A 17,934-nucleotide genomic window follows, 5' to 3' on the forward strand; every position below is an offset into this window, starting at 1 on the left:
TAATCTCAATAATCCTGTTTAAGCGCAAGACTCCGTTTGCTTCTGAGGTTTTAAACCCACCTGTGACCTTCGGGATCCCCTGTAGTCTGGGCACAGACAGAGCCACGGTTACTCCAAGATTTGTCCCCACCAGCAGCAAACCATGACAAACCAGCAGACTGCTCACAGAGACCCTCTGGTGACCTGCAGGGAGAAATAAACACCTGGTTCAAACTCATTAAGTCCTCGTGGTGATGAGGGCAGTATGTTTTGTTGATAAACTCCTGGTTAACCTCAAAGCTCCATGGAATCGCCAGTCATTGTAATGGAAACCTCCCATTCCTATGATTGAGGAATATGTTAGTATTGTTTATGTGATTATTGTATAATAATCTGTGAATATATTAAATAAGAATCCACCATTCCCTTTACCCTAAATTCAGTCAGTTGACAAAGACCTGCTTGGTGTTACACCAACCTATACTTCAGAGTTGCCAAGTAATCTCCAACAGACTCCATAGCTAATGTGGTTTCTGACACTGTGTGGGACACTGTGCGACTGTTCTACGGTTTTACACTCAAAAACTTTCAAAAGTCTGAAGTCGCTGTTCAGAAGTGTGGAATCAACATTTTCAGTCAAACAAAAATAATTTGGTTGAAGATAAATGTAGAAAATGATTCTAATGAACTGTGTACAACAGCTTTCAAATAACTACTAGGAACCCAAGAAGCTAGAAGTCAAATTTAAGACCAAGATATAAATAAACAGTAGCAGAAGATTCTAAAATGACTGGAGGAAGTTATTAGGTATTAAGAACAAATCTGTGTTAAAACTAATGTGCAGAATCCGCGATAGTGGAGACCAGCAGAGAACAGTACATTAAAGCAGCAGTCCTTAAGTTTTTTTTTGTTTGTTTAAACTGAAAGTGGTAGTACTCCTGAGTGGGGAGGGGCCAAAATATTTGAATAAATGGCGTCAGTGTGCTGCGTGCCCTCCCTGCAACGTCTGAGGGTTTTCATTCTATAAACAGGGTCTGGTAGGTTTTCGCAGGAGTTGGGAGTTAACGGAGCAACTATACTTAAATGATACTGCACCACAACGCAAGTTTTTTATTAATTAAAGTATTAAGTCACTTGTTTTAGACAGAATCCTTGACAAAAATGATGAATGAGTTATTGAAAGCACAAATAAATGATTAATAGAGTGAGTACAATTCACATAAACCAATTTCTTTTCCCATATTACTGAAAAAGGTTCGACTCCACAATAGTGGGACCTAACTTTCAGTAGAATCCAATATTCATATCATAATATATATATTGGGTTCCACTGAAAGTTAAGTCCCACTATTGTATATTTCTATTGTTCACATGATGCAAAAGATTAAAATTATGTCCAAAAAATAACAATTTGGCAAAACTATGCAAAATAAGGCTTTTGTTTTTTACCTGACTTAAATGCTCTGTAAATAAAATCCTCTACAAAAGACTTTCCACCAATGCAAAAAACTTGTTAAGCATCCAAATGGTTCACTGATTGGTCATGGTTCTGTTTGGGTTTGCACAATGATCATTAGTGGGTATGAGCTTCCATTATTCATTAGCTACATAATTAGCCTTGCTGTTCCAGGGCAAACCTAAAGGAGAAAACTTGATGCCTTGGCTGATGGACTCCATTCCGGGTAAGGGGAAACTGTGCGAGTTTGATTGTGATGAATTAGCTCATAAAACACTTTGAGGCCTGATTTTCCAAACCATTAAATGTAGCCCTGGACCCAAAGTCTATGCTCAATGTGTGTCCAGAAAATCAGGCCGGAGACATTACCTCCTCCTTTTGGAATGCATGTGGCATTTGTGAAAAGGCGTCAGTGTTGGCTATAGGGTGTGAAGTGTTAACTGTGTAAAAAGCAATGGCCACTCGAAGCAGGCCGTGTAGGAGGACGCTGGCTCTGGAGCATGTGTGGGTAAATTACTATGGCAATGGGTGGTTGGTTTCCAGGGAAACCATACACCATCGGTTGTGTGGAGAGAAAGGAAGAGAGACCAGCAAGAGCTCTAGTGTTTGAGGCTGCACAAACAGTTTCACGGCAAGGCGCTGGCAAGTATTTGCAAAACTACAATACCTGCAACACATTAAGAAACACAGCACTTCCTCAGATGGGGAAATGTGAGCAGAGCTTGCAAAACCTTGCAAACGGCTCAAGCTTGGATCAACACTGAAATCTATCTGAAATTCACAGCAATAACAATCAAATCTACTGGTCCAAACAAACTCTCCAGACCTACGGCTGCCTGCAACTAGGAACCATCAAGCTGCAATGCTCTGCTCCGAATGACCATAGCCCCCACGCTTCCTCAACCACAAATCAGTCACCAAACAGCCAGTGTGTTGTGCAAGACAGAGACCGTTAACGGCATGAATCAGAGGACAAGCAGTTCCACTGTGTTCCCTCACTCATTAGGAGAAAGTTGGCCCATATTTTACACCATCACACATCGTTAGCTTGACCATGGGAACCAGTAGGACCAAATGAGCAGCTTTGCCCACACAGCATTCTCAGATTCTCTGTGGACACTACCGTGAACCATAATATGCAAGTTATATAAAGTCATGTGTAAACAATATTAACTAAGGTAAATAGCTGAACCATAAAGCCTTGGGCTCTAGAGCCTAAAAGCACCAAGACAAGGAAAAGCCATTCGATGATTCAAAACCAAGACCACCACTACAGTGGATCCCTATACTAGAAAGACCCCCTGTCTCCCTTTTCCTCCCAGTTTGGTCCTGCCAATTACACCACCCTTTCATAACCCCCCCTTAGCACTAGCAATGCTGCTAGGAGGGTAAAGACCTAACCACTTAAGCCACAGCCGCTTTTCAAATGCTTGGAGGAAAGCGTCGGGTCTTCAGCTCCACCACGCCAGCAAACGGACACACGCTGAGTCACTCAGCATGATACTAGTTAATGTGGTCATCTTGAGCAGCGTTGGTAATAGTTAGTACTTCATGTGCCTCGTAGGAAGGGCATGCTACCCCTTCACTCTCCTGGCACTGGTGGCACTATGTGATGGGGGGAGTTGGAGCTGGTGGGTGGGAATGTAAAGTGACTAAAGTTGGGGTGAAACCTGGGTTAAATTTCAGCTCACCTGCAACCCATTTTCTTCCCACCCATTAATCTAGTGGCCCAAGCTAGCCTCTCAGCTCTCAGCATACGAGAGTACCAACCCCGCAACCTGTTGGCTGTTTGCCCACTATAACCACTGTGCTGCAAATTTGATCCTGCTCACTTGCTCGTTTACTTCACAGATCATGCGGGACCCACAGGCAAAACTGCCTTGTGCAGACCTCTAGCCTGCTGGCTTTATCTTGGGCATAAAGGGAACATTAGGAAAAGGTAAGGGGTAACCATGAATTGATGCATTGTGATATTGACCTGCAAACTGCCTTCCAACTGTGGTCTCATTCAAAGGAGCAAGAGGCGAACAGAGTCATCGTTTTCCTTTATTCAAATGTTGCTCAAAATATTGCAAGAATATCGAATCATAAACCCAGCACTGTGGATCAAACTGTGGGCTGGGTGTGTGGTTACACTCCTTGAAAAAAGGAAACTGCATAACTTGGAGTCAATGACCTCCATATGCCATTTTGGGAAAAAAAAAAAAAAAAACAGTCTTGTACGATGACAAGGAAGCAGATCTGGACCACACATGATGTTTACTTCAACCTTACTGAGTTAAAAAGCCCAGAAAAAAACAAAGGCAACCGTGGCTTGGTGGCTTTAAGCACTTATTCACATTCAGATTCACAAGACATCAAACAGGTTTAGATTTATATATGGAAGGTAGCCTTCAAACCAGTACTGCTTCCTGATATGCCTTCTGAAAACAACCAGTCTAGCCAATAACCTCCTGCCTGGAGCCTGGAGCAACTACAGATTCCAAATCTGATTGAATATTCTGCCCATAACATCACTGTCGCTCTAGATCCACAGCAGGAAGCACGAATAAGGGACCTAAAACTCGTCGTGACATCCTCGGTGGGTAAGAATAGATTTAGCTGCGGCATGCTGTTGCTGTTGCTGTTTTGGGTTGGCACAGCGATATGCAGTCTGGTCTCCAAATCCAAGGGTAGACAATGTTCTTGCTTTCTTTTGGTCCCTCAAAATGGAGTGTATAATTGGCATCCGTTTACATTTCCAGCATTTTGCAGATGCTCCTTTCCTAAATCTAGCAGTGGGCAGTTCATCTGGTATTCTGGTAGCCTTTAGCATACACTTTTGTCACTACCGTACCCGATCTAGAGCTCTATATAGACAGAAAAACTGTGCTTTTGAGTCGTTACAATAGAGGAACTCTCTGGCCTAAACAGAACCATTTTATAAGCTGTTTGGTTTTTTTGTAAGAACTTCTACAAGAGGTTTTCTGTCCTACAGAAGTGCTTCTTTGAGTTACACTAGTGATCACAATGGTTATTGTGTTCTCTTCACTGGCTTCCTGTAACAGGCCTACACAGCCACAAATGGACCAGTCCCTTCAGACCTGATAACAATGGTCAAAACCCAAACCAAGCCAGGAGTCTAAAAGCCCCTGGGAGCACATTTTGCTATATTGATTTTTTTTTGTGTAGAAAACTAAACGTGGGTGTTGAGTAAAGAGTTCAGCAAAATTTGACTAGAAAACGAAAAGCAGAAATCTGATAAAACACAAACACAAACGCACTCCTCACTAATCTTTGAGAACTGTCTGGGCGGGGTCTTAATATCTGAATGAGTGTGTGACTGACTGATCTTTAACAGCCAACAAAATATGTTTACGTTACCATGGTAAAGCCTCTGCACTGCGGTTGTGAGTCACATTTTTTTTAGGGTTTGCTAAGGAACAGAGTTACCAGCCCATTAGGTTTACGTCAGCATACCCAGCATGACCAATCACAAGGCTGACATGGCTCTGCCTTATCTTCGGGTTTGAGCAACTTAGAGAGCTAAAGCTAAGCCTGAGTCGTGACCAGGGGAGTGGCTACCCCGCGTACTCAGTCATCCCTCATGTCCGACGCTTCTCTGTTTCATAGTGCATGGATGGGGATGGGAGAACCCGACGCAGCATCGTAGCCAGGGCTCCGCTGCCTGCTGCTAACCCGTAGTGGAGGGACGACAGGGCACGGGGCAGCCACTCCCCTACTCGCGGCTTTAGCGGAGGCGTGTTAGCCTTGTGACTGGTCAGGGGTATGGACGGTCTATTTTACATTGAGAGGAGAGAGACACTGGTGAGATACACCAGATCTAAGACATAATTTTACATTTACACTGGGAACCAGATTCACTTTAGGTTCCCTGGGGCTTTCAAGTAAGGTTCAGCTTGACTATCCTGCAAGATGTACGTAGGACGAGCATCTAGATGTTTCTCTGGAGCTGAGGTGGTGGAACAAGCTTCACCTGGGTTGCTTGCTGTCTGCAAATGCTGAGGCCCATCTCCTTTTAGAGCACTTAACCAAACGCCTACAATTATTCCAGTAGCTGGAGATTGCACTCATGACTTTTGACATTCAGGAACAGTATGTATGATAGCTGTTGAATATTGCTCATCTTCTGTATCTACACTGACTTTAGTATGTGTTAGTGTCAAACGTTGCGGTAGGTCTGAGCTAGTGTATTCACACTGGCTAAGGGTATCTGAACAAACCGTGAAGCACCACTGGTACAGATAGTAATGGCTCATTTGTAATACTGACCAAATTCCAGCAGGTCTTGCCATCCTAAATGGAAGCAGATGGGGCAAATGACTTGGGAAATTTAGACTTCAAACATTTAGCATTTAGTATAGTTTCCACCAGACCCATGGACCTTAGCTCTGTCACTAGAAAAGGTCTAGAAAAATGATTTATTTGGGAAAACCACTCAGTGTGTCAGCAGACGTCAAAACGAGAACATGGGAATGGACGAGGATCTTGAAATCTTAAAGCATAACCGTGAACTCAAGCTTGCATTCTTTGTACATAATGTACCATCACTGTATCTGAAGCATTCAGTCATTACTCGAACACCATGGACTTCTCCCAGCATGAAATGATTTCCGAGAGCAGCTTGGCTTGGTCAGTGTGGTTCCATAATCCACTGCTAGATGAGTGACATCACAGTTGGTCTCTTTGCCACCCCACCAGGCAGGCCCCCGCAAAGACTCGCATATCAGCAGACAAATCCGCTACTGTACAGGAGGGCTTTCTAAGCCTCGCCACTGCGCTGCCTCGTCAGTTAGGGTCCATTGATAAAACTAACATGCGAATGAAACCGCTACTGAAGGAAAATTAGCAAAGGCCTATTGCTTTGGAACATGGCTGGAGAAACAGCTTTGGATAATGCTGAGCAAGCAAATGACCTCCAGAACCACACAAAGGATCACTGTATACTCTCCCATTTCTCTCCCTCTCAGGAATATTTGGACTTCTCAAGGCACGGCCCAAACCAAAGCAAAAGTCCACCAATATCAACATGCCCAGCGCCGGCCTCCAACCCAACAATAAAGGCTTTGATCTCGACACGCTCTGGGCCAGATCAGCACTGGGTGATGTTCGTGGGAGCAGTGAAATAAAAACAGACCTACATTCTCTGGTTTAGAAAACAGAAAGTCAAGTCAAGAAGGGACACTGGCCAGCCTGGGAAGGATCTGCGAGTGTGCAACTACACTATATGTCCAAATGTTTGTGGACACCCCTTCTAATGAATGCATTTAGCTATGTTAAGTTGTACTCATTGCGGACACAGCGTTGACCTGTGTGCTTAGAAATTATGCTGCTCCATTCAATACTTCTGGGATAAGTTGCAGAGGTGGTTTGTGGAGGCGATCATTTAACATGCTGACCACACTAACACTCTTGTTGCAAAATGAAATCAAAACCTCACAAAACCTCCAAAATCTAGTAGAAAGCCTTCTTCCTGTACAATAACTTTTGAGACAGTTGCACCAACAACAGGAAGCCCAACTTGCTAATAACCTTGAGTTTAGAGCAAGCAATGGATAAGCAGATGTCCCAATACTTCCATCTGTGGGGTTCCATCTGTGTCTTCATAGGACCATCCTACCGAGGACTTGCTCTACCTCAGCTGCAGCCTTGGCATGAGGAACATGGCTTGCAGCTTTGCGAAAGAGAGCTGCTAGTGCACAATCACTGGACAGCTCAACCTGCTTGGTAAGAACACCGTCAGTTCTGCTGCATTAGATAACAGACGCCCCTGCATGACACCAAGTCAAGTCCAGGCCAGTTATGCTCTCTTGATCTTTCGGCTATGGATGGCTGTGGCAACAGCCAGGGATGGAAGTTGGTACACTCAGGATCCCACCAATCAGAACTTAGACTGCAGTTCTGGGCTGGATTCGAAGGATCCTTCCCTTTGAAACAGCCTTCTGTGACGCAGTGACTGAGAAATGGGGCCTACATCGCCTGCAGCCTAGGCTTTGGAATGCAGCTGCAGTGATGCTTCCAATGTCTTGGAAAAAACATGTACTAGGGTTCATCCTACCAGTGCTTCAAATGTCATGGTTTAAGCTAGTCTGGCTCCAATATCCCACAAGAAGCACCAATGGAAATGTACATTACTGCAGAGGTATTGTTTTTTGTGCTTATCTGGATTTCCTTTAAATTTGCAATAAACATATGCCAGTGCTGTAGTGTCACAGAAATGCATTATCCCTACTTTTGTTATATTACTTAAGTTATTACAGGTGTATGGGAAATGAGTGGGCAGGAGTTTGACTGTTTAGCCTGGAATCGGGCCAAAAAGGTTAATTATGGGGAAGGAAGAGGAAAAGTACAGGAGTATGGAGGCTAGGAGTAGGTGCCATCCACAGGCCGCTATCTGTTTGTGGCATTACTGCACACATGGGTAAGTATTTAGGTCACAGGAGACAAAGCTGTCTGAGACCATCCTCTCTAATGTGTGTCACACACACACACACACAAGACTGTCACCCAGAATGTTGTTTGTACACTGGACACAGGCTAGGCTATGCAAATCCTAAATGCTAAATCACAGTTTCCCAACCCTGGTCCTGAAGGCATCCTGCCCTGCATATTTTAGTGCTTTCTGTGCTCCTAACACACCTGATCCAGCGAATCAGCTCATTAACGAGCCCTTTCAGAGTTGCAGGGTGTGTGTTAAAGCAGAGAATACAAGACAAAGGCAGGACAGGGAGCCTCCAGGACCAGGGTTAAGAAACACTAGCCTAAACCGTAGCCAGTTTCTACTGTAACTGTATCTCTCTAGCTTAACGGAGGGAACTCTACTAAAAAGGTTTACCAGCATATTCATTGTATCACCATTCAGGACATCTAAACAAACGGAATAACCAGTGCTAGCATGCTACTTATTGTCTTCGCATTAGACTTAAGATGCCATTAGCAGGCTAACAACTTTGGAGGTCCGAAACCTCAGAAAAGCCTTTTCAAACCATGCTAAGAGCCTTTTAGCCCTCTGGGACAGTATGTCGATCTTGCAAGGGTCATAAAAAGAACAATTAAGGACTTAAAAAGGGACATAAACGTTGTGCTTGAGGGCACTTTCACGGACGTTAGGTCTTTGTAATGGATGCAAACAGACAAAAATACAGCTTGAGATCATTTCTTCAAGGCCCAAGATGAATACAAGCAAACACACAAGACTGAGTGCTGGAAAAAGCAGCTCTTCTTGAGCTCATGTTTGGATTTTTCCTCCAGGACCATAAAAAATCTCAGAATCTGGAACTATTCTGTAATAAATGACATCATCTTATGCCCCTGCAGAATGAGAGTTTCAGGCTTTACAGAGGACAGGCCATGTCAGCTTGACCTTCTTGACTCTGACATTTTCTACGTGACTCTTCTTTTCCCCATCGTGTTCTGTATGAAATCTTGTTGTCTCTCTCCATCTGTGTCTCCTACTCTTCTCTCCTCACCCCTCTCAAAACAGTTTGACTCTTGGCTCTCAGCCCCCCTGCAGAAGAACCTCCTGCAAGGACAGAAACTGTATGCAGCCACAAACTACAGGATGGGGGTCCCCCCCACAGACCTCGAGCTGCCAAATACACTTTCGTAAAGAAACAACATTCTTGCGAGGCACACAAAGTCAGAATAGTCCAAGTCCAGAAGGAGTATCTTGAGACATCAGATCTCCTGCAGCTGGATGTAACTGGAGAGGTATGACCTGACCAATTTCAGATAAGCCTGCTAACTCCTTAATCTGCAAGAGTCTGTATGCGACCCACAATCCAATTACTCACTCCCAGAACTGCGTAACTTTATAGTCTGAAGCGAACAGCACTGATTATCAACAGAACAGTCCGTTCTTGAAGATGATGTGTCGGAAGCAGAAAAAATGGGCAAGCATAAGAATCAGAGACACTCTGACAAACTGGGTCAAGAGACCTCCAAAACATCAGGCAGTTTCTGTGGGATGTTCCCGGTATGCAGTGGTCAGTACCTACCAAACGTTCTCAGAGGAAAGGAAACCGGTGAACCCACTTGCTATAAGGACAAGGGTGCCCAAGGCACAATGATGCTAATGGAGGCTCCACCTCAAAATATACAGGACTTAAAAAGATCTGCTCCTAATGTCTTGTTGCCAGATACCACAGGACACATTCAGAGGTCTTGTGAAGTCCATGCACTGATGGGTCAGAGTGGATTTGCCACTGCTTGCTGTTTTATTCTAAATTGGTTGCTCATTCTTTGATTGCCGGTGATGCCACGGTCATCCGTCAGTCCAGAAGAGTATAACTGTCTGTGCCCCCTCTGGGATTCTGTGATGCTAGCCAACACGGGCATCTGGTAGTCGATGTAGAAGGATCGAGCAGTGAGTGTTCTCCTCCAAGTATGTTGATCTATCTAGTTACATTGCTTAAACAACAGTCGGAAAAAAACTTTGTGCAGCTTCACATGTCATTAACTAAAGCACTGTGCAATAGGGGGAGTCATAGCTAGCGGGTTCCTGGCTGGTGGTCCACCTGGTCCACTTATTTACAGCCCTTTCCCTCCCTCACTGCTAGTTGATGGTCAATCCATTTGCTTAAGAAATTCAAACACTTATCAGGTTCAGTTTCTTTTGCCACACAGTGCCAGTGTCAGTGATGTAACTCTAGAAAACCCAAAGGATTTCTTCAGTGTCTGAGACATGCGGGAACACGGCCCAGTGGGAAACACACATACCTTACTGTCTTCAATGAACAGCATCTGAACCTGCCCTGACAAATCACTGCTTTCGAAAAGCCGGGCATGATCCGCCACATTAAACAGAACCGTGGTGAACACTTTTAACTGTTAGTGGTTGAAACGGTGCAAACAGAGAACAAGCACCATGTAAACACAGTGCTCGCTCTGTGGTCTCTCAGAACCTCCGAATCACTCCCAGACAGGAAGTCTTTACTGAGGCCAGCGACGCCCCACACACTGAATGCATGGCAGTGGAAGGAGGGGCTGGTCAGCGATGTGGGAGACCCAAACTTCAGCTGACCCAAACAGCCTTCCTGTTCTTCCTTTTTTAACTTGACCTTCTTAAACCACTTCCCACCCAAACTCAACAAAGCAGATAAGCTTTTCTTCTTACTCCACGGGGAGCAATCTGCACTTTCAGAGGCTTTAGGCCTTATTCAGTCTGGCTACTACCAGTGTCGTTAGCCATGTGACGCACTTTCGTCTATTTGTGTAGGTAACAGAGGGTCGTACACAATCAGAACCCACTCAAGTCCACCAGACCAGTGGCACCCATCCGGCCTGCAAATTTTATGTGATTTATATACACCACCTTCAACTGAGGATGGGCAATTTGCTGATTAGCTGGATCAGGAATGTAGGAAGCAGGCTAAACACATGTAGGAAGAAGCCTCCGCTTATTTTGGAGTTTTCATTTTAAAACACATAATTTAGTGTCTACTATAAATTATTCAGTATCTAATCTAAATTATTCATTATCCATTGTGAATTACTCAACATCCACTATGAACTATTCAGGATCCACAAAGAACTTTTTAGCATCCATTATAAACTATTCAGCATCCACTATGAACTATTCAGGATCCACAAAGAACTTTTTAGCATCCATTATAAACTATTCAGCATCCACTATGAACTATTTGGGTACTACTATGAACTATTTAGTTACTTATATGAACTATTTAGTTACTTATATGAACTATTCAGGAACCCTTATGAACTATTCAGGAACCCTTATGAACTATTTGGGTCCTACTATGAACTATTCAGCATCCACTATGAACTATTCAGCATCCACTATGAACTATTCAGCATCCACTATGAACTATTCAGGAACCCTTATGAACTATTTGGGTCCTACTATGAACTATTTGGGTCCTACTATGAACTATTTGGGTCCTACTATGAACTATTTGGGTACTACTATGAACTATTCAGCATCCACTATGAACTATTTGGGTACTACTATGAACTATTTGGGTACTACTATGAACTATTCAGCATCCACTATGAACTATTCGGGTACTACTATGAACTATTCGGGTACTACTATGAACTATTCAGCATCCACTATGAACTATTTGGGTACTACTATGAACTATTCAGCATCCACTATGAACTATTTGGGTACTACTATGAACTATTTGGGTACTACTATGAACTATTTGGGTACTACTATGAACTATTCAGCATCCACTATGAACTATTCGGGTACTACTATGAACTATTCGGGTACTACTATGAACTATTTGGGTACTACTATGAACTATTCAGCATCCACTATGAACTATTCGGGTACTACTATGAACTATTCGGGTACTACTATGAACTATTCAGCATCCACTATGAACTATTCGGGTACTACTATGAACTATTCAGCATCCACTACGAACTATTCAGGAACCCTTATGAACTATTCAGCATCCACTATGAACTATTCAGGAACCCTTATGAATTATTCAGCATCCACTATCAATTATATAGTAAAGGAATTAAAAGTATGGGCCCTCATACACATGTTTAGTTTAAGATCTAATCATTAGACTGTTGTTATTCCGGGGTTATTCTACATCACATAAAGGCCTCAGAAAAGCTTTAGGAAACGACAGTCTGGAAAGACACAGAGCGGCTGGTCTACGCTGGTTGGGCACTGCCTTAATTATACACTGAGCTGTCAGAATCCTCCAGAATTCTCCTATACAATGTTCTTATCTTCATACAGCCCACACAAACCAGGAAGAACACTAATCACAAAGATGCAGAAGATGAGGGAGACTAGGACAATGAAGCGCTCTGACTAACACAGGCTGTTTTTTTTCCGCCCTAGTCAGCTGACACCACCGGTTTAATCCTCAGACTGATGGCATTAATGAGAGCAGATGAGATTTATGAGGCTGGACATACAGAGAAACAAAGAGAGCGACAAATCTAGTTCATTACACAAATGATCCATGGCACGGCAAAAACAACAGGCTAATTTGTTTTCGGCCATGATGGCTCCACTCTTAGACGTCTCGATCACTTCCCAACATCCTGCTCAAACTCCATTACAGTCAAAGAATAGGATTACTGCTTCTGAGGAAGCGGCAACACTCATCAACTCTCAGAAGCGAAAGAAAAAGCAACACCAAAAAACTGTCCTTATCTGCACTGTCACTGCTGCTGCCACAGCTGCTGTCACTGCTACTGTCGCTGACTGTGGTCTTCAGGGCTCTTGACAGCAAGGAGCAGGCCGACCCGACAGTCATCTACAGAAATGTCACTGTAGCTTGCTCAGCTCTGACAAACACACGAGACACACAGATAGATGACGCTCTCTGCCAGCAGTCAGAAAATCCAAAAAGAGCCAAACAAGAGCCAAACAAGGACAGGCCGTCTAAACAACCAAGTTATGAGGAGACATAAAACAGTGTAATGCAGATGGCCTGGGGGTCGCGAGTTTGAATCCGGAGCCATGCCACTTTGCAATCAGTGTGCAATAAATTGTCCACGCTCTGTCCAAGCGGATAGAGGGCGCTCTCTCCCATCGCCCCTCTTTAAGAGATGATGGCCGACAAAGGCGTCTGATACTGTGGAGCTTGGGATCCGGTGCTTTCATCAGAGTGTGTCGGCAGCCTAGCAATCCGGCGGCATTTTGAAAGGAGGCGGTGGCTGGCTTTGCATGTATCGCAGGCGAAGTCCATACCCTCCTAGCATCTAGAGCATTACTGGTGCTAGGGAGAGCTACGAACTGGTGGGTTAACTGGAAAGGCCAAATTTAACATGGTCACACTCACTCCCAGCCCACTTTACTCAGATAGGCCACACCCTTCCTTACAAACCAGACTCACTAATACACGAAGACAAAACGTTTTTCAACATTCATTTATAGAAGCTGCAGAAACATCTATAAACTGGGAACTGGGAATTAACCCACAGAATTAACCCCAAGTTCATCCCCAAGGTGGGTAATACAGCCTGTATAGAGTTGAAGCATGAAGCAGTGAAGTGTAAACGTTGGCATGTTCAATACGTCCCCCCCCCCCCCCCCACACCCACACACACACACCCACATCATCCTCATCCAATCCTCCACGATTTCATGAGTTGAAATACGATGGGGGGGGGGGGGGGGGAGCAAACAAGACTACAGTTACCATAGTAATACTCCTAAACCACTACAATTCCCACAATACAAAACCAATCCAACAGCTTACAGTTTAAGGTTTCCAGGTGGCACTTAATTAATGAAATGTCAGAATTAACCCTAATAACGAGTACCGTGTATTCTCTGGGCCACTGCATGCACTCCTCAATCCTAATGAAATCTACTGATTCATGCTGGTGAGTAAATTTCCATTAACTCTAAAGCAGCTCCTCTATTTCTACTGGAGCACATTCTCATATACAGGCTCAGACCGATGCCGCTGCTGTGTGGACGAGCCTGCAGGCGCTCGTTCAGGCTGACTCACTGCATGATGGGAAGGGAAGCTTTCAGTGAAACTCAAACAGGCCTAGGATTTGGAGAATAGATTATGCAAACATGCAGATTACAGATTACTTTTCCAGCCCAAACCCCCGGTTCTGCTCTGATCCGTGGAGCCGTATGAGGCCTGACTGCTTTACTGAACGAGCTGTTGACATTTGGGGCTATTTCTGTATGCGGGTCCACTGTGATACTTTCAAATTTCAAGTCAAGTCAAGTCAAGTCAAGTGGGTTTTATTGTCATTTCAACTACATACAGAGTACACAGTGAAACGAAACAACGTTCCTCCAGGACCATGGTGCAACATAGACAGTGCATACAAGACACATTTAAATTTAAATCAGTATTTGAAATAAAACATGAAAACTCTGTTATTGCCAAAAGTAAATCAACAGAATATTAAATTAGACTGTGAAACGTGAAACTTAATCAAATGTAAATGTAGTGCATTACTATATACAAGGATAAGAAGAGGAGGAAGGAAGTGAAGAGCTGAGCGATCACTTCTACAAGAGCTAGCACTTGTTCATCAGACAATACACACACACACACACAAACAAAGTAGCCATAGTGATGAGAAAACACCAGGACAAAACAGGGTAAAGCCCAATCCTATGATGTAATACACATATGGCCATGTGGAGACATATGAATGACCCTGCTGATGACAACAAATCCCATGGATGGCACCAAACATCATCAAAACATCTCTCGCTTGTGCTCTCTCTCTTTCTCTCTCTCTCTCACACACACACACACACACACACACACACACACACACACACACACACACACACATCACACTAATCTTACAACATTTAACTAAAGGCCTAGTAACTGCTACACATGATTCAGTCTCTGCTACAAAGGATTCAGTCTCCGCTATCAAAAGGTTTACCATCATTTGTAAATGATTTTGAATCAACTATAAATGGTTCAGTATCAACTATATATGGTTTCCTACCATTTATGCTAGATACTGAATCCTTTACATCAGAAATGATTCAGTACCTACTATAAATGCCTTTTTCGAAGTACTTTTTCTTTGCAATCTGCTTTACATTCAGTTCACCATGGTTATGACTGGTACTCGTCCAGGCAACACTAAAGTGACTATGGTGTGTGAGGGCAGAGCTTTGGAATTATTACTGCTTTGTGTGAGAACCTGATGTCAGTGTCTTCCAATATCCCCTGATCTGTCTCGAAATCTCTGCACTGAAAAGACCAACACTGACTGCCCTGTCCTGAACAGTCAACTGCAGAGTCATGTACAGGCCCTTTAAATGAAGTAAGGCTTTACTGGAAAACATTTCCAGTGCTGAGAACAAGTGTCCTTATGTTTGGAGGAAGGAAACATCAGCAATCATTATGAAAATTAGATGTTTTTTGGAGCTCTGTTTGCGCAGATGAAAGCCTTAAAAGATGATGGCATAACTCAACCGGTCGCAAAAGCACATACAACAAAGAGACAAAGCCTGTGAGGTCACCTGACCCAGGACAAAGCCCTTTATTATAGGTTTCAGGGCGGCCTTTGTTCATCAGGCATGAATGATGAGTAGGCTGAACTCATGGAGAGCGTTCTTCACAAGCGACAGGCAATGGGATTAAACTGTCGACAGGTTTAGAGGAGTCTATTTCCATGTTAGCTGGGAGGTGCGCTTACCTGAGAGGATAATGTTGACAGTTTTATAGGTGTTTATAGCTCTGTACCTGCCTGAGAGAATGATCTTACCTGGTGTAGATATGAAGGCCTATAAACACGTCCAAGTTCTGTATCTAGCAGGTGTACAGAAGTTTCTACACCTGTGGAAAAGTTCTCAGGCAGGTGCACGGGTGTGTTGGGGAAGTTACCGGTATGCAGTAATCTGACAAGTCGTTGTTTATGGTTATGGAGGTGTTGACAGCTGTGAGTAACTGTAGTCGCTGCTGGGGATGTTTTTAAGATTGTATTAACATACATCAAGGTGTGTGCATTAGCCTGAAGAAACACTGCTGATCGGTGTAGACTACACATGTTTAATAAGCATATGTCATTATTGTACCTCACCGGTTGTCCTATTGGACAGGGTGGACTTATCTGGCTAAATGAGAAAGCAGTGAACACTGCAGGTACCTGAGGGGGTCTTCTGTTCCTGGCCAAATTTCAGCTTCAGAAAACCCAACAAATTCAACCCCAGTCAACCAGTCAGTTTTATGATCGTGGTTAACAACTTTCTCAAACCCCATTTGATTCAATATTTGTTTGCACTCAGAAACTCTGAACCTAACCATCCCAGAGCGAGTATGACGTGCAGCATAAGTTGCCATGGCAATGTAGCCTTGTGAAAAGTGATCCTTCATTGTGAGAAAGAAAACCCAGGATGAGATGAAACCAGCTTCACTAAATTCTATAAATGATTCAGTATCTATTATAAATGATTCAGTATCTTCTATAAATGATTCAGTATTTCGTAATTCAGGGAGTACTATAAACGATTCAGTATTTATCTATTATTGCTCATTTCGTATCCAATATTAATTATGCTGTATCCACCATGAATTCAATATCTGCTAGAAATAATTCTACTATAAAAGATTCAGCATAGATTATATACGATTCAGTATTTGTGATAATTCAGTGAGTACTATAAATGATTCAGTATTTATCTACTATGGCTCATTTAGTATCCACTATTAATTATGCTATATCCACTATGAATGATTCAGTAACTGCTATAAATGATTCAGTATTCATGATGATTTAGTGTGTTGAGTCTTAAAAATTATTCAATATTTATTATATATGATTCAGGATTTATAATAAATGCTTCAGTGATTACTACAAATGATTCAGTATCTAGAATAAATGACTCCGTAACTGTTATAAATGATTCAATAACTTAAGTTTGAGGGCAAGGAATACAAGTAATGTATAGTTCACACACACACAAATTCAGAGATATGAGTGTATTCACCGGAGTGTATGCCCATGGACTATATCCAAAGGTGCATGGATTCACACACGTGTTGCTGGCAAGTGTACATTATAGAAGTACTTTATATCGATGTACTGTATACCGTGGTCAGGTATACACTACAGGTGTTCAGAGGTTCATGTATCTATTTACCTGATAAGATGTTGTTGACCGGTGTGGCAATGTTGATGTCCTGCAGGTGTTCCAGTGTCTCCGTATGGAAGAGTCTGAGGGTAGAGCCGGAGCTGAAGGCAATCCAGATGCCCACTCCGGCCACCACCATCTGAGATACCACCATACCCTCCTCCTGATGAGCCTCCAGCTGGTGCTGCACAACAAACAAAGCAAATACTGAGTAAATGTAATGTCACAGCTTTATCTTCTGGATCTACCTTGCTGGTGTAAAGTTAGAGATTGCAGTCCACCTCTAGTGGCCGGTTTCACACTGTAGAGACGCTCTTGGGCGGTGGACCCACAGTCAACCTAGCAAGGACACTGGCTGAGCAATACTTGGTCAGCAGCAGTCTTGAGGTCAGAAACTATTAATGATGAATAGGGTGGAGGAGACTGAGCTACAGTCTATAACTGTACATATATATGTAAAAACAGCAGAAGTACAGCAAAATTCTAGTCTACCCACATTCTTCTGTTTACTTAACTCTGCACACCTGCTCTGATTCATCAAGCAGCATTTCAACACCAAACCCCTGATTAGCTCAGCCAAGAGCTTCAATGTTTGGTTAAACAGTCACTCTTGAGGAACGGCTTAAGGTAAATCAAGGCCCTTTTCTAAAGCAGGAAAGTTTGCTGCTTGGCTGTGGAGCTGGAAAAGATCAGACCCGTGTGTGTCTGAGCTCGTCAGCAGCTGAATGAGGTAACCCAGGGAGCTCGGACTTTGAGAGAGGAGCCAAACAGATTCAATTCCAGCAAGGCTACAGATGAAGAGGGAGATAGAGTTGGAGATAGAGCAATGGCCATCATTGGGAACCCATTGGGGCACTATTCACTATTGGGCAATGAATACAGCATTTAACAGCCTCAACTCCGCAGGCAGTCTTCACGCCAGTGGAAGCCAGCG

General features: G+C 43.4%; 1 protein-coding gene across 7 annotated transcripts in view; it reads right to left on the reverse strand.

The window, feature by feature from the left end:
* The window catches only part of arhgef10 (Rho guanine nucleotide exchange factor (GEF) 10), a 99,136-nt gene that overhangs the window by 4,104 nt on the left and 77,098 nt on the right, over positions 1-17,934 (reverse strand). For all 7 annotated transcript variants that reach the window (XM_072690039.1, XM_072690041.1, XM_072690040.1 and 4 more), the window contains 2 exons: positions 17,010-17,184; positions 61-183 (listed from right to left, as the gene is read on the reverse strand). In XM_072690039.1, the coding sequence (XP_072546140.1) occupies positions 61-183; positions 17,010-17,184 (298 nt within the window). The remainder of the gene's footprint in view (positions 1-60; positions 184-17,009; positions 17,185-17,934) is intronic.

The sequence above is a fragment of the Salminus brasiliensis genome, chromosome 10 (genome assembly GCF_030463535.1).
Source record: "Salminus brasiliensis chromosome 10, fSalBra1.hap2, whole genome shotgun sequence".
In the NCBI taxonomy this organism is placed as follows: domain Eukaryota; kingdom Metazoa; phylum Chordata; class Actinopteri; order Characiformes; family Bryconidae; genus Salminus; species Salminus brasiliensis.